The following is a 27,057-nucleotide window of genomic DNA, read 5'->3' as shown; positions in this document are numbered from 1 at the left end:
ACATCAGGTAGAATGTTGAGAAACACATGAATTTGAGAGCACAAGACAGGCAGTATCCATTTCCTGTCAGAAATATTAGAGGTAGCGGCAAAGCTCTTCTGTGCAGATCCAATGTTGAGATGGAGATGACTTTGGACACTGTTGGGTTGTGTTGACAGACATATGTCTGAGAGCAACTAAGGATCCCAGCAATCCATCTCTACTTTAGACAACTGAGACTTTGCTGGCTGCTTTGGCTATGAATTAAGAGTCCTGGAATATTCTCTGTGTTAAATCATAATTCTTATTAAATATGGTTTTAGGACAAAACAACATTTAAGCTGAAATACATCTCAGGATTGTGGTTAAGGCATTCAAGGGCAGCTCACCAACTTCAACCTAGACAGAATGATTTAACAAGAGTGACCAAACCCAGACAAACAATTCACATTAAGGTAATAACTAAACAATCTTTAAGAAAGTCTAAAAGCAGCTCGCTCAATGAGGAAGGACAGGAGCAGAAGGATAGGAACACAACAAACCAGCATTAGACCAAACGAAACGCAGACTTTATATACATGCACACTTAAATGGAAACAGGTGGATACAATCAAGACAAAACTGGGTAGGAGGAAGCCATGCTGACAGTTCATTGCTTCCTGGTCTGGAACATGTGCTAATAACAAACACACACTGATTTGACTATCTCTAGCAGGCCTCCTACAGCTTGACCTATATGTCCTAGTCTATTCCCTTCACCTTCTGTAGTTTCTATCCCCCTACACTTCGGTACATTACACTACAGTCAATCTGTCACAATGAGTGGAGGCTGACAGACCCAAATGAAGGAAGCAGCTGAGGCAGGCAGACTTTGGTTAATGGTGGCAGTAATCAAAGCCTTTAAGTTATGGAGTACTTCCTATAAAAAGTAAATTAAAAAAAGGGAAACATGGGGATCATGAAAGTACTACAGCTACAGCTGCTATACCTCAGCTTGTTGACGAGAGTTTCTGTCAACAAGGACACCACTGATTGCTCTGGCCGCACATCTCACTTTATTGATTCACATTTTATTCATTATTTATTATTATATTGTGTGGCATATTGTTGGATTTTTCCTTTTCTTTTTGTTTTTTAATTTCCTACCCAACGGAGCAGCATTCCAATTTTGTAGTGTTTCTGAAATGCAATGACAATAAAGGCTACTCTCTTCTGATCTATATTACATTGATTATGGGCAAATAACACAGAAGAGCAGAATGAATGGAAGAAAAATAAAACAAGCAATGAACAGAGAATGTGATAAACCTAACTGAAAAACCCAAAAGTAAATACTGAGTTTATCAAGGACCAAAACTAGCTGGAGAACACAAGTGTCTGGAAAGAGCAGACTGGGCAATACATGGCAAATGGCATTATGAGAAGTTAATGTCTGATTAAATTAACCAAAGGCGGATGCTGTCTCAAAAAACATGTGCTAAGCTCTCCCTCCTAACCCTTTCATGAGGTTGAAAGCATGTGAACCAGAGTAACCGAAATTATAAGACTAGGCTTTCAGATGGCACCTCAACTTGCATTACTACCAGATGATCCACTTTTGCTTTGGCTGCGATACATCAATTTAATTTGAGCAATACCACGGGCCATATTCTTAAGCAAAAGATCAACTACTCAGAAGAAACCGTAAACCTCAAGGGAGTGTGAGTTTTGGCAAAGAGCAGTCACAAAAATAAGGATATCAACAGAAAACAGAAAGTGGAAAAAAGTACAAACATGAAATGGAAATATAACAAAATACCATGTAAAACTACAAAGTATTTTTATCCTGTCAGTTGCAGGATAAAAATACAATCTTCTTCGAGCAAATTTTAATTCACCAGTACATTTCATCTACTTCCCGTTATCTATTTTAAGGCAATATTATGATTTAGCAGGCAGGCTTAGTATAGTCTGTCTCGTTCTCTTTCGTTCATTGAACACATTAATGCTGCCTACATCCTGGGATTATTGAAGTGAATTGACAGATATCTGATTTGAGATGCTAATCCAAAACAATACACCCCCTGTCATGACTGAGCCGGTTGTATAACTGACTGACTGCGATAATGTTAAGAAACACTGAAGCTCAGAGGCATTTTATGTCCAGATCCTTACTCATCCATTTTGACTGTCAACAGTGGCCCATATTCTGATTGGGATTTATTTTACACAGTATGCCATAGAACAATATATCACTCACATCTCCTTGACTTTTCTACATTCCAAGTTTGCAGGACATTCCTTTAGCAAATGTTTCACTTTCTTTTCCCCGGGTCAGCCTCCCTCCCTTTTTGTTCACGAAGCAACAGCCTTTTGAAACAGCAACAATAGGGTAGAAGTGGTACGTAGGACAAGTGAATAAAAAGATAAATATTTCTTCATTAAATTCCTCTATAATTCCTTGATCAAAACAAAAAGAAAAACAAGTGGAGCATAGACTGATTTCTGTCAGCAAAGCATTTGTAAATAAACCAAATGAATTGTTTTGAAGCTGGCAGAATGTTGTGTTGCTACTACAACATAAGGTAGCTGCCTGAGCCTCACGTTAACTTAACAAGCTTCCATGGATTAAAGTAGTCCCTGTGATGATGACGTTTCCATAGCAACAGGCTCTCAGTGGTCGAGGAATCATTTCTGGGTTGACTGTGAATTGCAGCTCAATCTGGCATTTCTGAGAACTCCCTGACTCGCTGTGCCCCCCCCCCCCCACCCCCCCTCCCATTGCGCAATCATGGCTATCTACAACATATTTTTATTCAACCTTTTCACATTTCCTTTGTCTTTGCATCATAAAAACAACTCTGTGATGTAGTCTAGCTTCAGGTCCTTTTTTCAACACACAGCCCAGCCCCCCCCCCCCCTCTCTCCAATGGTACTTTTAAAGTCTCTTCTTTGGTATTAAACTAAAGCCTCTAGCAATAAACCTCTCCTAATTAAGCTACCGATGCCTTTGTGTGAGCCAATCCAGATTTACATGAGGTTTATCCCTGCAGATTGAGGATATGAAAGTAGAACTCAATCCAAAATCTAATGATCAACCCTTTTATCCACTCTTCACTTAATCTTTAATTTCGCATATCATGTATCAGATTCTCGCCATCAATTTTTTTATTTTTTATAGTGAATGTGAGTGTGCTGTTTACTTGTGTAATGTAGTCCACAGATGGAAACCAATCACAGGCCTTTTTGCTTCTACTAAAGGGTTTTCAGAGCCATAGCTTGGATCTTACAAAGAAATTAAAAAGCCCTGATGGGCAAACCAGTTTTTCCAATGTTGGTCAATAAAAGAAAAACATTTATCTGACCTGAATTTTGAGTATCATCAGTGTTATGTTTTTATGATGAAACAAATTCGCTGAAATATCTAAGTTGCTGACATTTCCAAAGCAATTTGCCTGCTGCATTTCTATGTTGTCACTAACCGTAAAGATATTCCAGGCTCTGTTGCCAAGGTGACCCATTCATAGTTCTTATCTGTTTCTCAACAGTATGCTTCACTGTCATCCACCCAGTATCTCTGTACGAAGATCATGCTGCACGTAGTTGCTTCAAGTCAGTGATTTCCATCGACTTTGCGATGACATTGTATCATTATATCGCTTGAATGTAGCTTTATTTTGGCATTAAACTTAAAGCTTAGACATTAGACATTAGGCATTAGACTTAAAGCAACCAGCAAGCAAGAAAAAAAAAAGTAGAAAATTAAATTAACATGATAGGATTTTGGTAAATCTGTGACAACAACAACAATACCACTATTACTGCTACTACAACTACTACTACTACTACTACTAATAATAATAATAATAATGTCACTAATAAGTTAATAATAATAAGTTGATAATTCACCAATCATTTTACATCCAGCAAATATGGCCCAGCATCAATACTTCAGACAGACTTTTGATTAATAACAAGCTTGCAAAATGGAGTCCATTATAAACATAGTGCAGTAAATGTCAAGCTCTGTAGCCTCTAATTGTGCTGTTACAGGGGAAAACATGTTCTAGTTATTTGCATGACCTCCAAGGATACATTTGTCCCCATTGAAAATTATTTAAGAGTGTGGAAGGTTAAGGAAAAAAACAAAGGTTCATTGCTTGACATTTAGATGAAGGTTATATATTAATGATGAAGCTCTAGCCATCAGGAAAATCGTAACCCACATCTATTAGTTGATTTCTTTCACTATGGAGAGAAAAAAATGTTGTTTCCCTCTGTATCCCTTCTTTAAACCAAGCTCAGTGCCTGTTGGCTATAACTTTGTAGGTAGTATACAAGCACAAGAAAATATTGATTTTATGTTGTAACACCCTGCCAGAAAGTAATACAGTATCTATTCAAGGGTTATAAGCTATGCCTTGAAGGATTTGTTTCAAAATAGATAGTGGGGGTTAAAGCAACATACTGATCCTTTCACGGTCTTGGTAGTGGGATTTGAAATTTCAGAGATGCAGCCCAAGGTGGCCTCTAGTAGGAGAGCAGGATACAGGGTGAATTTACAGTGTGAAGGTTAGAAGGGCAGCAATTGTCTGGAGTATTGTAGACGCTGCTTTTAGAGAGTTGTAGCACAGATTGAGGATCTGTGCACAAAAAGCTTTGCAGACTCCCTGTGGAAAAAAGGTTCTGATATTCTGAAAGTCATGCTGAAAAGACCAGGGTAGTCTAACAGTGAGAATGAGCGCAGTCTCCTGTTAGCTCCCATTCTTTTCAAAATGATACATACATTCATGCAGAATGACGCTGTCACTCTATCTTACACATCCCAAACGGAAAAAACGGCGCCTTATTCTTTGGAAGGGAGTATTCCAGTCATGACTGTACCATCCATTTCTTTTCATCTAAATAGTTTGATGAAACATGGCTATGTTACATTTTGTGGTAGACACACTACTGAAGATGGTTTCCAAATCCAACATACATTTGTAAGAAGTTTTGTGAGTTTTGTTCTTTGTCCGCAGTCCAAAGGAAACTTCTGTACATGACAAAACAGCACTAATGTCCCCCATATACAAATACTAGAAAGAGGTGAATTTCCTCTGTAGACACTGCCATTGGGTAGTGTGAGGGTCAAAAGCAGATAAAACTTCCTTTATAATATGTACTATGACAATAAAAGCCTTCCTCAGTAATTACGTCTTAGCAGGTTTGGAAAGGTTTTGCAGATGTAGAAAGTGAAGGCTTAACATCTTGATTAGTTTTGAGCTGATGGCAGAAACTGGAATGTCACAGTATTATAAACTAATATATGTGCATGAGCTATCAATACCTTCAAGTGGTGCTACACCTAGTGGAGTGTTGACATCTTAAAGTCTACCATAGATATTGAGTTACCCAGAAGTCTCAGCTCATCTGATATTTGTCTGATACTAATATCTTGGAAACAAAATGAATGAATTAATGAATATGAAAGAGAATGTCTCGTCATATGTATGCACTTTCTGTGCATCTGTGTATTAGCTGAACAACATATCAACAACATATCATTCTGTACCTAATAACTGACAGCGGCATTGTATCATAATTCTAAAATATTGAATATCGTAACACATACAGTTCCTGGTTAAGTGCAACCAGGAAGTATTGAAGGGTCAAGAGTTCTTGCTATGTATTTTTCTTTTCAACTTAACTTATACGTTTTTTAAAAATTTAAATTGCCAGAAGATTGCTTAGTGATTGACTCAATGCTTACAAAACATTACTTCTAAAGTGTCACAAAAGTAAGGGCAATTTCTGAAAAATTCCATAACAATCAGCAGAAAGGGAATAGTTTGAAGGAAACTTGGAAAGTTCCGAAAATCATAAATACACTTTTTAAACAAAGTTTAACTCCAAATACGATATAAATGAATAAAAACATTTAAGATTAGCATCAAAGTTGATTAATTCACTGTATTTATTTTGGAATATCTTGACATTCAGTATAAACACACACACACACACACACACACACACACACACACACACACACACACACACACACACACACACACACACACACACGCTCATACATCAGGGGACTTGCATGTTTGCATGTTCTCCCCAAGTCTGCATCAGTTTCCTCTGGGTTCTCTGGTTTCCTGCTACAGTTCAAAACTGCCCAGATGTGCAAATGAGGGTGAATGATTGTCTGTCTGTATATATGACCAGTCGAGGGTGTGCTCTGCCTCTCACCTGATGGCAGCTGGGATAGGCTTTAGCGGCAGAGAATGGAGGGATGGATGGATAACATACTTTCATATATTTCTTGGCCTTCAAGTATGGCCACATAAAGGTCTCTACTTTCACAAATTCAAATGACCTCCCTCTTAAAGTGTTCACTGCGGTGATAAAATTACATCGGAGAGCAGAGCCAGCACCCTGAAAAATTGACCACAGAAAGTGGTTAAAAAGAAATGTGACCTGTCACTCACTCAGCACATGGTCAAATGCAAATTTCCACCTTCTTGAATGTGACCTCTTGGGTGCAGATGCTGGACAGTTCAAAAGCTCTGTCTTCCTCTGTGCAGACATACAATGGTCTGGACTGCCTGGCTGAGAAATGAGGCCTGCTGGCTCCGTTGATGTTACGAAGGAAGACATCACACTGAAGTAGTGATGTCTCAGAGGGACAAAACTCCTTTTTTTGCACTTTTACTTCATTGGGCCACTCATAAAAGAAGGCAGTTTAATGGGGGAGATAGCAGACTCTTGTCAAAAGGAGAGAGGGAAATAGCTAGATGAAGGGCTTTATACTGTGTGAAATGAAAGCAGCGAGGCGCTATTCATCTGACAACCTGAGGCAAGCATATGAAACTTTGATAAAGTTTTATAAAAGCTGAGCACACAGAGTCAAGCACCTACATTACATGAATTCCAATTGAAGTTGATCTATGTGACTTCACTTGACTCTGGGCTCAGATAAACGTCAGAATTCCTGTTTCAGTGTTCGGCAACTTGGCAAAACATTGAGTTGGATTTGGAGCTTTTGTTTCTTTATATGGAGGTATTCTTATGACAGTAGCTACTATGGTTGATATAAACAAAAGGTCTGACATTATCAATTCTTACTGTTATACAACAGAGTCAAGTCAAGTCAAGTCCAGTCCAGTCAAGTCAAGTCAAGTCAAGTCGAGTCAAGTCACGTTTAAAAAAGTCAGGTTAGGTCAGATTTTTACATGACACCAAATCATAACACAGTTGTCTCACAACATCTGACAAGTTGAGCAGGTTTGGTCTACACTCATTCCCAGATGAGCGGGCACTTGCTGACAGTGGCAAGGACATATTGCCTTTTATCGGGCAGAAACCTTGGCCAGACCCAGGCGGCCTTCTGTGTCGACCAGTTGGGATAGAAGGACAGACAGGACGGAGAGGAAGAAGCAAGTGTGCAAGCAAGTTTTCAGGCACAAATTATCGCTTACTCATAGTAACAGCAGCACCAACAGCCTACAGCCTATTGTTTAGATGTGCTTAATTTATAACCTCAATCTAATACATAATATTGAAAACATGAAATTAAAAAAGTCGGTTTATCGTGCAACAACTCAAGCTACCTGATATAATTATCAGCAGGATCTGTCTGAAGATTATGCAATACAACTATCATTTTAGCAAAAACATGCATGAATTTGTGCATGTCAATCAATATGTTGTTTTTCGCTGGCCAAGTAGTTGTAGTTAAACATCCATCCATCATCTGCCGCTAATCCTGGATTCAGGATTTTGGGGGCTGCTGGAGCCAAGTAGTCAAACATTTGCATAAAAAATGATATTAATGCCATGGAGAGGAAACCTTTTCAAAATTTTCTTGATTTTCAATCAAGAGTAATTTATTTATCTGGAAAGCTAATTTGCACATATTTGATTCATCACATATTAATATCTTTATTTACAGCTTTACTTTCCAACAAACAGCATTGTACATCTACTATACAGTAAGTTTTTCTTTGGTGAGCTGTCAGAGACAGGGGTTGTAAAGGAGTGGAATGATGGTAGTGAGACTGAGCCTCAGGAATGAAGGAAGGTAAGCCGATAGATAGCTAGTGTCAGGGTTTCTAGATCTAGGAAACATGTATTAAAGACAATAAATGCTAATCCATTCCTTAACTTGATTCGAACAAACACCATTTATTATTATGTGATGATAAATCTGTCACGTTCACTATGCCACAGGGGAAGGGAAGGAAAAGTGTGACAGTGACAGGTAGAGGAGGTGGCACAAAGGCAAATTAGAAATTAAGTAAAAAAGTGATTGCTGAGACTGAATCATTCAACCTTTATTCATAATGTAGGAAGTTTAAAATTTACACTCTTGTCTGGGCCTTACTTTCTAATGGACCACAGAATATTTGGAATGGAAGTAAAAAAAAGGTGTAAATGCTTCAAAAAATGTAATTTCTTTCATTGTGCTCAGAGCCTGCCATTTCAAATGTGATGGTGTGAATCATTGAAAATACAATCAACAAAACAGATCAGAAAAAAATATTTCTATTAACATCACATATGGCCTAGTACCTGCAAAACCCAAGTCAAGATATTTTAAGGATCATCTCCCAATGGTATTGCAATTGAAAACACTGTGAAAGACATGTGAGAAAACAGAAAAATTGTATGAGATGTGCACAGAATAACTAAGAAGGTTTATGAAACAAACATTATGGGGTGAATAAATGATGACCTTGGATCATATCTCATACAACCAACATATCTCAAGCTGTTTCAAACCTTTGAGAGATCTCAGTGTATCAGTACTTTTACTAAAAGATTTGATGTAGGACTGATAAAAATGCTTTTCATTCCTCAAGCACTTGCAGGGCATCTAAGCCTCACCTCATAGTTTCTCGTGCCCATAATTCTTCTTAATACATATGTTCTACCATAGCGTGTCAGTGGAAAGTGAAAGTTACAGTTTTTAAGGATGCCTGCTTGCAAACATTTTTTTAATAGAATCCTTTAGTTGGTAACAGCTTTGTCTTCTGTAATTTGTCACTAACCTGTATCTCATTTTGAAATCAAAATATAACAAACCCATAGAATGAAATAGCTCATCCAATGCTTTTTTATAAAAGTAAAGCATTTTAAGCTTAATTTCTTACTGAAATAATACTGAACTCCAAACATAAAAAAAAACAAAGACAGCTTTTCATATGAAACATCACACAACCACAATGTGTCTGACTTGAGAGATCTGTTTGTGCAGTGGCCTTGTCACTTGGTAAATGCTACTAACATCTTGTCTTTCACTTTCACTGAATGATGATTTTGCATAATAGTGTTCAGGGTAATGCTTTGTACCGTTCCTGATAAAGCCTCCTCTTAGACCAACTGTAGTACAAAGTTATCCTTTCATTTTCTCATTTCATTTCCATCCTATTGTCTTCGACACTATAACTTGTTTTTTATCCAGGTCCCCAATTTACAAACAACCAAATTGCCTGGAATCTGCAGTAAAAGGTTGATGACAGCTGAGAAACTATACAAGCCCCCACCCCAAACCCATCTCACTTTTACTCATGCTATTCCTTCACACATTGGTCTCTCATTGGAAATCATGATAAGTCTTTCATTTAGCCATTGGAAATTGTGCTAATGGACTCTCCTGTTCAGTTGAGTTAATTTAGGCTGCAAATCAAGCAGCAATGGTTGAGGACATGACAGTGTGTCATAATTTAATTTGCCAGAAGCTCGATTAAGGCAGCAGTGAGGACTGAGGAGGGCATCTCAGGCATCTATATCTGTATGTATGCAGTTAGGGTGCAGTTGAGGAAATTAAATTGGTGATGGTTCGTAGCCAAGCCAATGTTCTACTTTTCCAGGGGGACGCATTTTAAATCCACCAAATAAGATAAAACACGACTCAACCTCAGCTGAGGTTCCATTACAAGCAGCAGAACACATTTGAATACAGACTTTTCTCAACACAATAGAGGGTTGCCATCACCCAGCAGCCATGGAGTTTTTCCACATGCTACAGGCTTGGATGATGACATTGAGTTCAAGCTATATGCTTTTGCGGCATTATTTCTAGCTGCAATTTTTAGTTCCTGATGTAACATTGGTGCTCATGCACTCATTTGTCAAGAGATGTTCTTTCTTCATGCCCTAAATATGCAGGTTTGTAAAATCACAAGTGCACCAGGCAATTCATTTTTTTCTTCCGTAGTACAAGATGTGGATGGAAGAACTGATGTGCACCTCTTGGTCTGAAATTCAGGTCTTTCAACTAAACCTTTTCCACAGGTGTGGTGTGGAAATTCAAACACCTAGATTTGGACTCTAAATTTAATAAAACTGTAAAAAAGTTGAAAATGCTGCTTCAATCCAATATATTTATATAGCTAATTTTTAGCATTGGAAATAAGAAACACTTTCCAACATACAACATCCTGGTGGACAATGACCCATCTTTGAAAGATTCACTACTGTCACTATACAAAATTAATAATAAGAAAATTTGAAGGTATTTATTACCCATGTACAGGAAATGCCCATGGATTTTCAATGTGTGCACAAGTTTAACAATTGCTAAGTGATACTTAATAAAGTAAAGGCATATATTACAACCCTGCCTCATGGCAGTTTGTTAAGTATATCGTGATCTTTAAGTGTTATATCATTTACCATCAATGCCCAGGCTATATCCTTATTTTTAGTCTTTTCAGCCCCACTCTTCTCAATCAAATTACTACGATAGATTTACTTAAGATTATTGTAACTTAATTTGACTCTGATTTTTATTTATTATGTAATGCTGCTCTGACCATCCATTCACTTCAATAATAAAATAATGTCGGCTAATGGTAAAACCCAACAAGCATGTCAGCCATTCTGAGCACCCAGAAGCACATTCCCCTCTGAATATTTAAACCTTTTAAGTTTTCTTTTATGCTCATAGAAGCTCATTTTATGCTTTGTGTTTCAGTAATTTCGAGACTCAAAATTTCACCTGCAATTTCAATAGACCTTTTTTCCTCCTCAGAGACGTTTACCAAAGAGAGCGCATGAACATAAAGAAAGCGTCCAAGGACTTTCATTGTCAAAAGAATATATATATATATATATATATATATATATATATATATATATATATATATATATATATATATATAATATTTTAGACAATATTTTGCTGTTTTCTAGAGGTCTTAGCAAGAAAAGATTCCCATTCTTCCCTTCAAACATGTTGGTCCCAGTCAATAAAGCAAGAAAACAGATGTCAATGAAGCAGCACACAAAGCACAAGGAGATAAAGTGAAGAGATAATGATATGGCCTTACTGTCACTGGAACCTTGATTTTCATCCCAGGTACGCACATAATCATCCTACAGAAATATGAAGGGGAAAAAAAATCAGTAAGCATGAAGACATTTCACACAGATTTTTTTTCAAAACACTATTATGACAGAATAACATATCAATAGTCATGCTCAGAGTGAAGTATCGTAAATTATCTCTGCATACTGATTATTATGTTTACATTAGACGTGGAGGGAAATAGTTATCCAAATGAATCGTTCCAAAGATAAAGTGTGCATATAATAGCTGCAGATACATATGGAAATAAGCTCAAGGAATTTGTACATGTTTGTGTATGAGACATGGTGCTGGGGATGAAATGCCTCTTCAATATCTGTCTATTAATCCATTTAATGATAACATTTCTTATATGAAATAAAAGAACATTCACAGAGAATCAGAGATGAACACAAAAAAAGAAGGAAACAAGCATGAAATGGAAAAAAGGACAAAATGAGGACCATTTGAATCACAGGACAGAACTGACCTCCACCTCCTGATGAAATGACAGCAAAAGAAGAGAAGAGAGACAATATTAGTCAGAAGAAGTAGGCAATATGCAGTCACCGGCATTGTAATGTCAAAGAGACCTTCTGTATACCCTTTGTAAAGCCTTCAGAAATTTCTGAATATTTCTTCGTATTAAATATGAATCTCTTGAGGAACAAAACAATTTTCACGTGATTTACAACAGGAGTCAAAAATGAATATAGCATATTCTTGAAAGATCCCATGACATCTGATACAACGACGATGTGGACTGCATTTCTCTGAGTCTCCTCAGCATCAAAAGACTCATAGGTTTTAAATCAGGACTTATTTCAGGGCGGCGTGGTACAGGGGGTTAGAGTGATCATCCATGGAACTGAACATTCCTGGTTAAATTTTCAGCTCCTCCAAGCTCAAAGTGTTGTTGAGCGAGACACTGAAACCCTGGCGTTGTTACTTAGCTGCCTCCTGCTCATGGTTCATCCATGATGGGTTAAATGCAGTGGTCAAATTTCACAGATGTTGTACTCTATGTATAACTGTATGAGAAAATAAAGGCATTTGTTCTTCCATTGGCAGGCTGTTTCCGAGGTCCTCTTAGGGTCGGTGAAGAGTAAGTCTCTCTTAGTGAAGCACTTCCCATATGCAGTTGGTTTAAACCTCATTCAAAAGTAAAATGTAGAGAAATAAAAACTGAGCGAAGATTCATTATCCACAGTAGGACTCCATTTAATACTAACCAGTGGAGAAAACATGATGTGAAACATCATGGCTACATTACATTGAAAATCCAACATTGGAAAAATTTCAACCTTATGGCTACACAAATTCACATAATTAGGTGCTAAGGTTATTTTTTTCCAATTATCTATATTTGACTTGATGAAAATTATAACTTGGTTAATTTAAATGTTATTGATGAACGTAGCCATGGGGAATGATTGATAAGCCTGATTTTATGCGTTTGACTGAACGCCTTCAGAAGATTGCATAAGGCAGGAGCTAAGGATTCAGGCAGACATTTGGATTTTGGGTTTTCGTTGCAAAGGTCAACCACAGACAGAATCTGTAGGACTTTGGTAGGACTTTGGGGTTCATCAAAATTGTATAAAGCAGCTTTTTTCATTTTACTGTAAATGTTTATAAATTTCTTGCTCTGTCATTTATTTCCTTGTGGATATTCAAGTAATTTATTGGCTTCTATTTAGCAGTCTCTTCCCCCACTATTTTTCTCAATGTTAAACTGATTTAATATTCGTAAATGCACTCATGAAAGAAAAGCAAAGTAAGTAAAGAAAGTCCATAAACAGACAGTAAAAGATGCAATACAATATTCAATATCTAAAAAGGAAAAAAACTATGATAACCGCAGGCACAGATATACTTCATTTTATGTATTTCATACATACATTCAATTCAATTTCAATTCAGACTGAACTCCTGCAAATGTACAGCGAGCCTTGTCCAGATGTAAACCTTATTCAACATATTGCTCTGTCTGAAATGATGAACATGAATCATTCCAGGATATTTACAATCTCCCTCACCCGCTCCTGAGAGATGACTTACTCATCACTGTAAACATTTACTGTTCTGGAAGTGTGTGCCAAACAGCTCTCTCAAAGCCCTGGATAAATCCTGACAACATATGGAATAAGCAGACTTCTTTTTTTTTTTTACCCTTTTACTTTTATTTTACAGAGATAAATATTACCATGACTGACAAACCCGCCACTCAAACCCTTCATGGTACTCTGTACATCCCACTGCGCTGAGACAATTCCACTCCTCACTAACAACAAAATCCCTTTTGGGAGGCTAAGTTTGTGTCTCACACGACAGTCCAAATCCTAATCCATGATGCTTGATAGCCCATGAGTGATTGTTGGTTGTGTTGGGCCTGATGGAGTCACAAGACATTATGACCTGGTCATTAATCTGACGCCTCTCGTGTCTGAATTGATGCTACACCTCCTGCATTATTAAGCAGCCATTCTGTATATGTTTTTCTGCCAGGCCCTATGAGGAAAATACCCTGCTGTGCTGACAAGACTGGAAATCAATGACTTCATAAAAAAAAGTCTGAAGAAAATGTCGAGGGGGGAAATATATTCTCTTGAGTGTGCCCTACAATGACTGTGGGCTTGAAACACTCAGCAAGTTGACAATCCCAGCACACAACAGGAAGGAAACGGCACTTAAAAATACGACTCTCAAACAACATCTATGGAAGGAAAATAAAAAGACTCCAAGACAAATACTGTGATGTATCAAGGGGCTCTGTGACCACAAAGATGTGTTCTTGTTAAACAGAGCAAGAACGCTTTTCCCTACGCGGACCACAGCAGACCGTTCGCCCTGCCATGGAGCTCACAAGGCTGATTGACAGCTCACGATCCCTCATATCTTTGGGATGAACATCACGACCCGTTACGCCTGTTCCCTGTACAAATTGAACTCAACTCAGGAGGAACAGCACTGTGTCCCCATGATCTCTTAGGAAGTGCAAAAACATGGGGCAAACTGATTGAGGATGGGGTGAGAAATGGAAGACGTTGGTTTAATCGAATGTGTGAGTGTGTCTATTTGACATGACGTGGGAATGACTGACAGTTGTCTCTGGGTAAATGTCATAGGATGCATGGTGGGCTCATTGCAGAAATCCTTGGTGATTTGGGCAATGTGACAGTGGATGTATCACCAACAAAGTAATAACGCTCCCATGCGGTGTTCTCGGTCATCTGCTGGATAAAGGTTTATACTTGACCTTTTTTCTCATAATCACTGCTGGAGTCTTTATCCAACAACAGAATTATAATGTGGGCAAGAGTGGGTTGATATGGAGCGTTCTTTAGGTGACTTTCAATTAATTCAAGGCTTTTTCCAATAATTTAGAAAACAACAAATTTTATATAATACCAGTAAATTAAACAACAAAAAGGCATCCAAATAAAAAAAAATATTCAAGTGACCAAAAAGATGTCCCCAAAACAAACAAACAAAAACAAAATTACCAGCTGGTCCTACTTATGCTCAAAATAGGAAATATACAAAATTAAACATTCCCACTAACACAATTAACTAACACAACGAACACAGATTTTCTTTGGGTGTGGGATGAGCATGTGTGCGGTCATTTTAGGTGGGGAAGAACTATAAAAGACACAGTGAAACATGGAATTGACTGTTTATAGAGAAAACAGGGTTTTCTGCATGTCTACTGCTTGGTAAAAGAAACCCACTGGCTCTTTGGTTCAAACGCTGCGATCTGAGAAAAATCATTTGAGTGTGTAGTTCGCTGGAATTTTCACACAAAGTGTTAGTCGGTTTAGTGAGTTTTGATCATGCATCTGTACATCAGAATGAGCTTCTATGTGGTTTACTGTGATCTCCCACCAGACCTCATCAAGAACCAGGCACCATAAGCATTCCTTCGGCTGCTTAAATGCTGTGCTCTTCTAGTCAACACTGTCTACAAACAGGTCCTGGAGCAAATGCAAGAATTATATTCAAAGCAAGTACAAAAAAAGGACACAGTGAAAATTCTCAGTAGTGATTAAATAGAACACTTTTTGATTGTTAAAAGTCTTGATCTCAGTTTTCAAGAGATTTCAAAAGTATCTCATAAATATATTGCTTTAATGAATAAAAATGTTACAGAACTATTCATGCTTTCATTTCACATTTGACATCACTTCCAATTTTCAGGACACGTTTGCTGATTTGAGCACTGCTGGATGATGCAGAATAAAATAAAACCCTCAGATCTTATTAGATACAATTGAGGAATAGAACAAGGCATGGCCCTGAGATTATCTTCAGCCCCATTGCTACCCACAGTATCTTATTACCTCCTCCCACCTCGAGACTACATTGCTGCTTATGGCCCAAGTGATTTGGTTTACAGAGATGCCCAAGACAAAACGAAACCCAGCAACAATATTATCATCCTAGATGTGCTGTTATCTCCATGCGCACTGGACTGCAGGGTATGAGTCTGTTGAGTTCTCTATTAATGCTTGTATACAGGGGTCTGGGCTGATAGTGGGGGATTGCAAGAGCTTGGTCTGATTTCTCGTACAGCACCAAGGCAAGAATGATGGATGGATTGGAGATGTAGGGGCACGTGCTTTCAGTCGACATAGATAGCTGGACAAATAATGAGCGGGGCGGGAGGAGGGACACAGGACATTAAATTGCAATTTGGATTTCAGGAAGCGAGTTTGTGTAACTTGACAGTGTGAGATTATGCGTAGATGATACATGAACCCTTTATCTTTGTGGATGAAGGATAGATTGTCATTGTACAAACAGATCATATATTGCATTTAAAGAATATAGCATTGATCTTTTTAGAGGCATTTTACTCTTGCTTACTTAATTTTGGAAAATTAAAAATAGTTTGGAACAAATTCATCTTGCACAGGAAGGTATTTCTATCGCAGAATATAATAGAAACTGAAGTTGGAATGAAATGATACGACCCAGTTGGGAATGGAGGAGGAAAATGTGGCAGACTAAGCACTGTGGAATACTAAGTTACTTTGCATATTATACACGGGTAAGTCATTTTCTTGATTATTTGGTTGGATAATTGGTCACCAAAATACCATATACGAAAATTAAATTCCATCAGGGTTTTTCAAGGTCCATGGTATTCAGCCTATTGTCTAACAATAGGTCAGAGGATTAGAATTGGAACTTTTGTTTCACAAAGTATGGTTCAGACTGATGAAGAGATCATACAAGTCAGTGTTGAATTGAAAATTGGCGACTAAATGATACATTATTGCTGCTCCATAAAACAACTATCTATAGAAAGAAAGGTTAAATTGTAGTACATGAAAGAGAAAAAGAATAATAACTGCAGCAGAAAGTCTGAATAATTTGCATTTTCTTATATTTGAGTAACAATTCCACTTTCATCCTAGGGCTATAATTCCAAACGTACTAATTTTCTTCTCAAAAACTGACGGTCGTTTCAAAAGGTGACACTGGAACTGTTCCTAATCTGACATCTCCCTAGAGAGGTACAGGACACTGTGAGTTCATGCACAGATGCCTGTCCTCTTGGAGTCACTTATTAAAAACCTTTTACCCGGAGGCAGCATGGAAATTGGGACAATACAGAGGCCGACTTACTTTCCATGTAGTAGTGGGACTGAGCAGCTGTCCTGGCCTTTGGATTAAATGAAAAACTCATTTTGGACACAGCGGTCTTATTCTTTAAGTTCTCTGCTCTGAATAGCTGCTTCACATACAGATGAGCAAAATTTTGTTCAGCAACCAGCAACAAAACACCACAAATGAATGTAATTCTAGGAGAAGTAAGTAACAAATAATATGAAACACAGTTAAAAAACACACCTTGAAGGAAGTTCTGCTTCTTTCACTATCAATCACAAACCAAGGCTTGTGACCACATGAGACGGCCGAAATAGAAATCTGGTAAATAATGTGATTCACTCGCTGGCTATGCTAAATAAATTAGCATTCTGTGTTTCTTACAATCGGAGTGGACATTTCAATTTTCTGCTGATACATTCTCCACATCAGTTTGGAGTATAACCTCCGAAGATAGAAATATTGTGACTGATTCTAAATTGCTACCTTAAAAGCAATTTGATTAGGAGGGGATAGTTTGAAGTAGTTTACTGAATGGAGTTTTGCAGTGCGCAGAGAGGTTGAACAAGAGAGACCTGTTTATTGCATTCACTGGCCAATATCACCAACTAGTTTAGAATCAAAAACACCTACTGCCTACTTCAAAACTACTGACATAGGGATAAAAACACATCGATGTGTACTGTCATTCGGAGTAATACGTTTCATAATATATTTTAATACCAAAAATGGGGTTCACACATGATTAAGTCAAAGAAAAAGTCAAGTCCTGTCATAGAACATCCACCGCACGTACAGATGTATGCATAAATAACAGTCAACAAAGTCCTTCTGCTCCCATACAACCCTTCTATCCAATAAATAAAAAAGTGGCTCTTTTTCAGAGACCTGCAGAAAATATGTCCTCAGCTCACAGGAGAATCTGATATACACTAGTACAAACCTTTAAACTTCATGGAAAATATGACACTGAAAAAAGGGAAATCAATGTATTGGAAGGACTTCAAGAGGGAAAAGAGCCAGACAATGATTTGAGACAAGGAAGTCTAAAACCATGAAACTGAATAAGGGAGTCATTTCTAGATCTGCAATAACAGTGGATTGAAATGTGGCTCATTTTGTGGAAAAGACAGGCTTGTGGTGATTCATGTAGTCTCGTCCTACAACCATCAGACTTTCTCATATGCTGTTTTTGAGATTCCCAAGTTTTGTTTGCCCTTTGCTTCAAATAAATGTGGTTTTGGGTTTCTTTTCCCTCCTCTTAATTATCAGATGCCCCCCACCACTCCCCATAAAGCCCGGTCTGTGGCACTGTGAAGTGTGAAAACATCCAGATTGAGCCTGGTCGCTGCCATCTCATCCAACACCCCCACCACCAACACCCTTCCACCACTCATCACATTCTTGGGTATCACCTATTGAACCCGCAGCAGCTGATCTCACATTGTCTATGACTCAGTCTGGCTCAAGCCCAAAGGTAATAACACTTGTTTGGCATTTGTTATGGGGAGAGACACACAGTGAAGATAACTTCTCTTCTCAATCATTTGTTTAAAATGTAAGAAATACATGTGATTGCATCTTTTGAAAATAAAAGGTGACTAGGAAACAATTGAATTTTCCTACAAGAGTTGCATTAATTTAGCTCTCAGGTGTAGAGAGCACAGAAACTGGTTGCTCTGAGAGGTCAAGTTTGAAAAATACTGAGATTGCAAATTCTGGTAAAAAGAGATTGCAAACATCTACAAACAACGAAAGGATGCTTTAACCAAACCGCTCATCATAAACCTTAACTCTTGTTTGAAAAATTGCTTCTTTGCAGCAGTTGCTCCCTTGGTGAATGTGGCCATTGTACTACAGTGCAAAGCAGTTGTAGCTGTGCAAGACAGACATTATAAAAGGATATTTTTTTTCTTCCACTCACTTAGAGCCTCAATGGGCTTCCTGGAAGCAGCCAAAAACCCACAGTGCACCGGCAGTCCATCCAGACATAAAGCCTTTTCTTAAAAAAAAAAATCCATCTGGAAATACAATCTATCTGCAATACCAACTGACCTCAATACACCTGCAGTTTCATAAAATTTGAAGTGTGCGAAACAATACTTGCCAGGGCTGATCGGACAGACTTATGTGAATTTTTAGAAGCCTGTGACCTTCATTTGTAGGATCATTGCACCAGAAGCAGTCACGCCTACAGGTGAGTTGCTGAGTTTGCACGGGGGGGTCAGACTGACTATTCTGAAAACAACTTGTAATGAAATTGGATTGGGTCATGGCTCCGGTCATCCTTTGGGGGACTTGCCACAGAGAAGGGTATACTATGAGGACACGTAAAGGAACCAAGTTAGATCTCCTAGTAGTCTACAAACAATTGGCGACAGATTATTCAACCACATGTTTCTCTATTCTAGGGGCAGAAGACCTTCTGTCAAGGGAATGATGTAATTATATCCTAGATAACCATATTTCAGTTTATCTGAATGCATCCAGTGACTGCAAGAAAAAGGGATCAGCTAAAGTCTTTTGGTGGAGGCAAAATGCAGGGATGATGCAAGGTAAAATGCAAAGGGAAGGACTGCATCACGGTGTTGTTTGTGTCCCCTGCTCATAACAGGAGGCCCTAATCATGTTTGACACACCAAAAAAAAACAAACTAACGGAACACGGCAAAAAAATCTTGCACTGTACTTTAAAAACATCAGGTCAATAAATTGAAGTCCATCCACAGGAACCAAATAAATATACGAGATACAGTATCAGTCATGTACTGCTTTTCTGACATGGCAGCTCTGTGGTGCTAAGGGTAGTAATTTGACAATGCTTGTACTGTGAATTTTTCCCAGTAATTATTGATATTGTCTTTCTGGTTAACCAGCTGCCAGTCAATCACTGCATGTAATTAACGTGGCTGTTGGGAAAGTCACTGTTGAATGTGTTGGGCAATTTAGAGTAATAGAAAATAACAATTTGTTAGCCTCAATGATTCCTTTGTCAAATGTATCTTTCAGCAGATGGAGCTGTTCTTACACAGAGGTCTTTCAGAAAATGATTTCCCTCTTACTACTATCCTATAGTGGTGCGAAAAGAGCAAATAAAATCTATATTTACAAATTCTGTGCAATTAGTTTTGGAAGATTTTGTTTGGTGTGAAACTTTGAGAGATACCAAGAGACCATCCTCCACATAGGGTGGTTTCTCCTTACCTGTCGTGTTTTTGAAATGTTTGTGATTCATATTCTTCATGGCACAAAGGGATTTCCAGACAATTGTAAAAATCTGATATCATGAAGTGCCTACATCATATTTCATATATCATCCATCAGTGTTGACGAGGAATTTGATGTTCTGTTCTGGCAGGGAATTTTCCGCTCATTAAAAATGAGGTGAATAAATAACAGGTGTAGACAGGATGGGCACAGGATCATCCAATGATGACTGTCAAGGAGAGACATTTGGTTTAAGATGAGGATTTACCAGGTGCAAATGACTGAATGCGCATGGGGAGAGCAGAGCAAACTAAATAAACAAAAATCATATCGTAAACAGAGGACCCTTTATGCCAAATTCAAAAATGCACACATGATGGATGGGGATAATAACAAGCGTCATACTTGGTAAACTTGCGCATCCAATGCCCTATTCATCATCAATTTTTGGGCACTTATCTGAGTTCTAAATCAACACGAATAAAACACTGGACCAATTTCATGGCTTGGTGCTTTCATGGCCAGTATCAATTTTACAAGGGAGGTTGAGCAAAATATTGAATTTACTGTTGATCTGGCTTCAGAAGACATATCAAATTAGATGTGGTATGCATAGAAAGCAGTTTTCTCAAGCCATTTAATGTCATTTAGAAATGAAAATAGATAGTGCCTTGTCTGGCATGATGATCTCTGTTGACATCACATTTTTCTTGCAATTGAGCCTGAATTACACTGTCACATTGAGATAACTTACTGTATTGGAGTATATAAAACTAAGCTGGGCTCTACAAATGTAACTGTTTTCGAATGTCATTCGCCTCTCCGTACAGAAGTTCTTGATTTTCAAGACAAATCCCATCATACAGTTTGATTCTGAAGTTCCTGTTTTGTGGGTGATAAATAATAAGAGCACTCGCAGTCACCCTCTCTAGTCTGAAAACTATTCATCAACACTTTTGTATAAATAATAACATAATAAACAAGCAAAGACTGTTAAGCATGTCAAAGTCGTTGGCTTAAAATAACAACTCCATTCATTTACCATTACCCCGTCCCTGTTCCCATTATTCTTTCCCTCCCTGGATTTGGTGCATTAGTGGAATGAAATGTTGAGTGCACCTGTCAGATTAAAGGATTGAATGTATCCCATTCTATTCTTTGTTGACTGTAACTGTTAAATCTAATCCTCTTGTCTTCCTGTGAAATACATTGAATTGAAGAGTGGAAGCTATTTTTATTGGAAGTGAAAGAGCCGCTTATCCTGTTTCTGCTTTTATGGTTTGTGAAGGAATACATATTAAATATTTACAGAATTCATTCTCAAGCCGATGTATTGCGTGTGCATTTATGAGGGTTTGTGTGTGTTTGAGTATGCTTTTGTACATGCAAAAAGGAGACTGGAGGAGCTTTCATGTTGTGCAGATTTGATTATTGCTTTCCAGTGTTGGATTAATATTCAACTTTCTGTTCTCCAAGGACTGCATGTCAACATCAATTTCTTTCATCTGAATACCTATATCTATGACAGAGGGGGATGCTCTAACACCAGCCAAACGATTAAAAAAAAACGCTTTTTTTTTAATATGAACATGAGTTAAAGTAAACATTATTGCATAACCATTCAGCAGCTTTTATGAAGAATAATGAAAAAGATGAAGAGAATGGGGGGGGGACTAATGAAAGATATTTCAAAACAGTTCATCAAGCCTGCGGCAGGACTACTATGAGGGATAGAGTCATCAAACGCCCAGAGATGCATGCTCAGTTTCAACACCCTAACACAGGGTTGCTACGGCAGCGAGCTGAAATCAAAGTGGTTTCTATTGGTGATTCCCCAGGAGGTTCAGTGGTTTGCTTCTCTGATGTTGTTCCTGTCATCATCCTCATCACCAGAGACACCGCCGTTCCTGCCCTTTAGCATGCTCGTGAACACATGCTTGTGTGAAGGTTGCACACACTCACAGACAAGCACATGACAGCCCTACCACAACCACACGTGCACAAGCATAGCTGTGACCAACCATTTGCGTAAGCATACAAATGCGTGCCTACAAGAACACAGAGTCACCTCTGGGAATAGTGATCGCAAGAGATACAGTGTGGAACTGTGGTTGTTTGTGTTTCACAGCAGCTTTGATGTTAAACTGAGGGGCGAAGCAGGAAGGCAGGACAAGTTACATTGTTATCCCTGATGGGAACGCCTAAAGCAGTGGTGAAAGAATGATCCCAGGCGGCCTAAACATCATGTCTTTCTTGTGATGTGCCACCTACTCTAGGTGTGTATTGTCATTCTTGGGAAGACAAGAGTGATGTTTACTTTGTAACATTTTTGGTTCAAAATTCAGTATTGCACAGCATCTACTGACTTGTATTCCAGCAAGAATTCTAACTTAATCGCTCCATGCCTTAAATTTCATTACTTCCCTGAGAACAGTTCCAGAGGACAGCTTCTCATGTAATTACAATCAAACTAATCCATCCCCTGGAGGATGAGAGCCAGTGTTCCCAAGCATCCACCTTTTCTTCAGGGACATCAATTACCCTCGACTTAAGCAGTAATATGAACGCTGATCAACAAAAGACGCAGTGGTTTGTCTGGAAAGGCTGTTACTCAGACAGGCTCAAGCATCGCCCCCTCTTTAAAAGGTCTGTCATTGTTTTTATACAGACATTCAAGAGAAGGCCAACGCTCACATTTCAAATCCTATAATGATACCTATCACATGCTGCAGCAGCCTCCCTGGATCAATTAGAACTCAATTAACAGGATTCATATGGAACGTAATCCAACTGCACTATTGTCTAAATCCTGTTGGGATCATTAGTAATCATTTCACAGTGCTGGAAGCAAAACTACATCCATACATTTGCAGACATGGCAATATATCAGCCTGCATGCCCTGCAGGCTTTAATCAATCCCTGCAACCCAGTTCAGTCTGTTCAGTAAGCCTAGGTGAATATGCACATCAATCAATCTCCACCCCTCTGCTCTACTTGCTTAATTCTCTTGTTTATGAAAGCCCGCGGGAGATGTCTAGAAGCACATGGTTGGGAGACCAATCTTAGAGACTCTAAAATGACATAGATTGTGCTGCAAACGGGAATGAAATGTGAATGATTTGATATTAAAAAGAAGGAGCTGTGCTAAAAGTAGGAGGTTGAAGAAACAAACATGCGGTGAATATTTGCATTTGTGGCATTCTTTGGACTCAGTATATGAGCTGCCAGACATTATAATTTTGAACATTTGCATTTACAAAGTGAAAGTTATGGATAAACTTTGCATTTCTTCCAAAAATACAGATCATAAACACTACCATACCATCATAAATTGTGAAGTGATTGTTTTTTTTTCAAATCAAATCTAAAAGGTTAAATTATAATGGCTACATTAAAAAGTGCAACGGTAAAATGATTTAGTCCCTGTGATTATTTGAGCTCTTTAGAAACATTTTGAATATTTTAAAAATTCGATTTTAAAAATAATTAAATAAGCAAGGGCATCCATTCTGGAATACGGACTGCCAGTTGCGTAGAAACAACTGCTGCAAGTTTGTATTTTTCGGGGCTAAGAAAGTCAATGGAAAACTCCAGGATGAACAGAATTGTGTGTGTTCGTATACGTGCGCCCCCCGCCAATCCCCCACCTCCCTCCCGCATCTTGTACCGCATTACCGCACATCTCTCCCGGGCGCCTCGGCGGACTCACGTCTCTGAAGCGATTCCAGTGCTTGATCTTGCGGCTGTACTGTGAAATGGTGGACAGCCACTGTTCGTCCTCCATGAAATTCCCCGGCTTTTCCGACTCCTTGACGCCTTTCACATCGGTCTGGAAAGTGGAACCCGCCAGCACGGCCAGCGAGACGAGAAGGCACAACATATCCGTAATTTCCACCATGGCAGCGGGCAAGGAGCGCGTCACACCGCACCGGTCTCTTCTTGGAGGAGGAGGAGGAGGAGGAAGAGGAGGAAGAGGAGGAGGAGGAGGATGCTGAGGCAGGAATGAAACTACCAACTGATTAGCCCATAGGATGCTCCTTTTACTGCTGGGAGAGAGAGGGAGAGAGAGATAGAGATAGAGAGAGAGAGAGAGAGAGAGAGAGAGAGACCCATTTTAAAGATGTGGAAAATCCTGCTGCTTTGTGACGTGACAGTTGTTGTTTGAATCCATAAATACTTAAAAGACCTATTTTTATGTCTTCATACGTGAAATTTACAAGGTGAAAATGTCATGTGACCCCCCCCCCCCGCGCCTCTTCCCCCATCCTTTGAATAAGCATACTCACAAAATGAATTCAGAACCCCCCCCCACACACACAAAAAAATGTAAATAAATGTTAATACCAAAGTCCATATTTTCAAAAGATTGTAGTCAATTTAGAATGATCACTAGATCACTTCTATTTCCTTGTGGCAATTACTATATTCACATATAGAGCATATACACGTTCAGAATAATCATTTGTCCACCTCATCTTAAAACTGTTTCGTGTTGATAATGTAGCAACCGCAGAATAGAGGCTATAGGCTGTCGACCTGTCACTCTCTGGCCCTTTGCTGATCACTGGACTGCAGGTTGTCATAAAGGATGCAGTCCTGTGATTGGTGGAAACAGAGAGAGCCGGTTGAAAAAGCAATGACATCTGGGGTGAAAGCCTCGTTGCAGACGTCTTCATCGAAGCGTTTACACTGGAGTCAGAAGTGAGTTCGAAGTGACGGCGTCCTTGCTGATGTTGTTGCAGTTTTTCTCGAATTAGCCTGTTAGCCGTCGGGTAGCATGGATGGCACCCCAGGACCGACAGTGAAGATGGAGGAGAGGTCCGACAGGAAGGACGGTGGTGCTTTCGGCCGGTCGGAGGAGATGGCTGGTCAGTTTGTCAGGTCTACACGCGCAGCCAGAGACCGGGTGAGAGACGCCGCGGTGAAATTGGCTAACGAGGCCGGCCTGACGTCATCATCCTCTGAGATTCGTGCCACTCCCCGCCGCACCGGAAGTGACCGACAGGCGTGTAATGACTGCGGAGGCAGCGGCGCACTGTCCCCAAGTTCTCTGGCAGGTCCGATTGGGAAGCTTTCCAAGCCCAGTTTGAACTGTTAGCCTAGGCAGAGGGGTGGTTGATAGAGAGGAAAGCGCCGAAGCTGGCTCTATGTCTCACGGACAATGCGCTGTCCTGCCTCTTGCTGTTGGACCCCAGTGAGAGGGAGGGAGTACAGGACGTATTTGGAGTCCCTACAGAGGCTGTTCCGATAGTTTTTGCAACCAGGGCTCCTGCATAACAAGCTAAGTAATCAGGATGGGAAGTCTGGTGAGTCGCTGCGGGTTTTGGCTAGCAAAATAGAGAGCCTGACTTGGCGGGCCTATGGCCACATGCCGTCATATATACAGAGAGGGGCTGGTCCGCGACCAGTTTATCAGAGCTCTTTGCATTGCTGAGCTGCGTGTCCAGGTTCAGCTACAACACCCCCAGACGCAGCAGGCAGCCTTGGAGATGGCTTTGGAGAGGGAGATTGTGTGGAAGAGAGGTTGATACAAGTGGTCAAGAGGAGAACCCTCATGCTGTAAGGGCTGTAGTGGCGAGTCCCACGGAGGGAGAGAGGTCGGCGTGGGTTAATGAATTTGCTGAGCTATTGAACGGTGTGGCATGACAGCCGACACGCAGGACATACCCAGAGCCCAGGGTCTGCTGAGGGTTTGGCCGTCCTGGATATTTGGTTAGAGAGTGCCCCAGCTCCCATCAGGCTCCAGCAAACTGCTCAGGGCCTGCATAGAGGTGGATATGCAGATCCTGACGGCAGCCCCTCCTGGAACAAAACCTCATTCCCCACCGCCACAGAGAGGGGCCCAACAGGACAGCCGGGGGAATCAGACGCCACCTCACCCAGAGGCAATCGTCTTTGCTAGTTCAGGCTGGCAGCTGGTCATCGTTATGCGACGAGCCTCTGCAGGTGACTCTTGTAACATTCCCGTTACCGTGGAGGGAGTACGATGTTTGGCACTGGTGGATGCAGGGTCCACGGGGACTGTGGTGAGGCTGGATGTGGTACTGGAAGGGACACCACTCAAGGCCGCTGGTGTGCAACTGCGCACAGTCACAGGTGAGCTGGCTCTATGAAGGGCACAGGCATACTTTCTGTGAAGGTGGGGGGGAGAATGATACATCACCCAGCTTGGGTAGCCACAGTACAGGACCCATGACTTTTTAAAGGCTGCAAGTTGTCAGCTGGAACTCCTGAAAGGGAAAGTGAGCTTTCGGGAAGGTCCAGCGGTCACATTGCTCCCCAGGGTTCTTCCAGACAAACTCCCTGTCTGTCCTATGATGAATGCCATGGAGTCTGTTGCTCATCAACCCATCCCCAGACCCCAGTTTCTGGTGTCTTTTCCCCAGAGCAGCAATCACTCCTTCAGCCCCAGGAAGTAACTCTCCGCAGCTGCCATGCCCTGCCCTGTCCACCAAATGACAGGGCGTGAGGAAGAGAGGATGATGGTTGCAGCGGGGGACATGGTGGCCGCCTGAACCCCCAGCAGCAGGAGCAGCTGTGGTAGGTACTGAGGGAGTTTTGCGACTCTTTTGCGCTGAGTGATGAGGAGATAGGGAAAATGCATCTGGTATAGCATGAGACTTCATCGGAACCAGCTCACCTAGACACAGAGTATGCGCGGCCAATCAAGTGACGCATTCATCAGCAGGGTTGCGATGAAGCAGTGGCGAAAATGCTGTAGGGCCTTCAAACAATAATTATTTATCCTTTATTAATCACTGTGGGGGAATTTGTTCTCTCCAATTAACCCATTATGGATGAACCATGAGCAGTAGACTGCCGGTGACCAGTGCCAGGGGAACAGTTAGTGTTGCTCAACAACACTTCAACACACTACGAATCGATCCAGGAAAGTTCGGTTCCAAAGGCGACCTTTGCTCTACCTCCTGCGCCCCACCACC

At 40.0% G+C, this 27,057-nt stretch overlaps 1 protein-coding gene across 1 annotated transcript in view; it reads right to left on the bottom strand.

The window, feature by feature from the left end:
• Positions 1 to 24,158, bottom strand: part of spock2 (SPARC (osteonectin), cwcv and kazal like domains proteoglycan 2) — a 32,888-nt gene extending 8,730 nt beyond the window's left edge. Inside the window, exons 1-2 of the mRNA XM_086170779.1 lie at positions 23,826 to 24,158; positions 11,277 to 11,322 (exon numbers count right to left, since the gene is read on the bottom strand). Of these exons, the coding sequence (XP_086026905.1) occupies positions 11,277 to 11,322; positions 23,826 to 24,014 (235 nt within the window). The 5' untranslated portion in view covers positions 24,015 to 24,158. The remainder of the gene's footprint in view (positions 1 to 11,276; positions 11,323 to 23,825) is intronic.
• Between the last annotated feature and the right edge of the window lie 2,899 nt (positions 24,159 to 27,057).

This window comes from Fistularia commersonii, chromosome 2 (genome assembly GCF_037954325.1).
Source record: "Fistularia commersonii isolate RoL2024-O1a breed Wild chromosome 2, RoL_Fcom_v1.0, whole genome shotgun sequence".
In the NCBI taxonomy this organism is placed as follows: domain Eukaryota; kingdom Metazoa; phylum Chordata; class Actinopteri; order Syngnathiformes; family Fistulariidae; genus Fistularia; species Fistularia commersonii.
The sequence above is the reverse complement of the archived record's forward strand: the minus strand, read 5'-3'. Positions and strand labels throughout refer to the sequence as shown.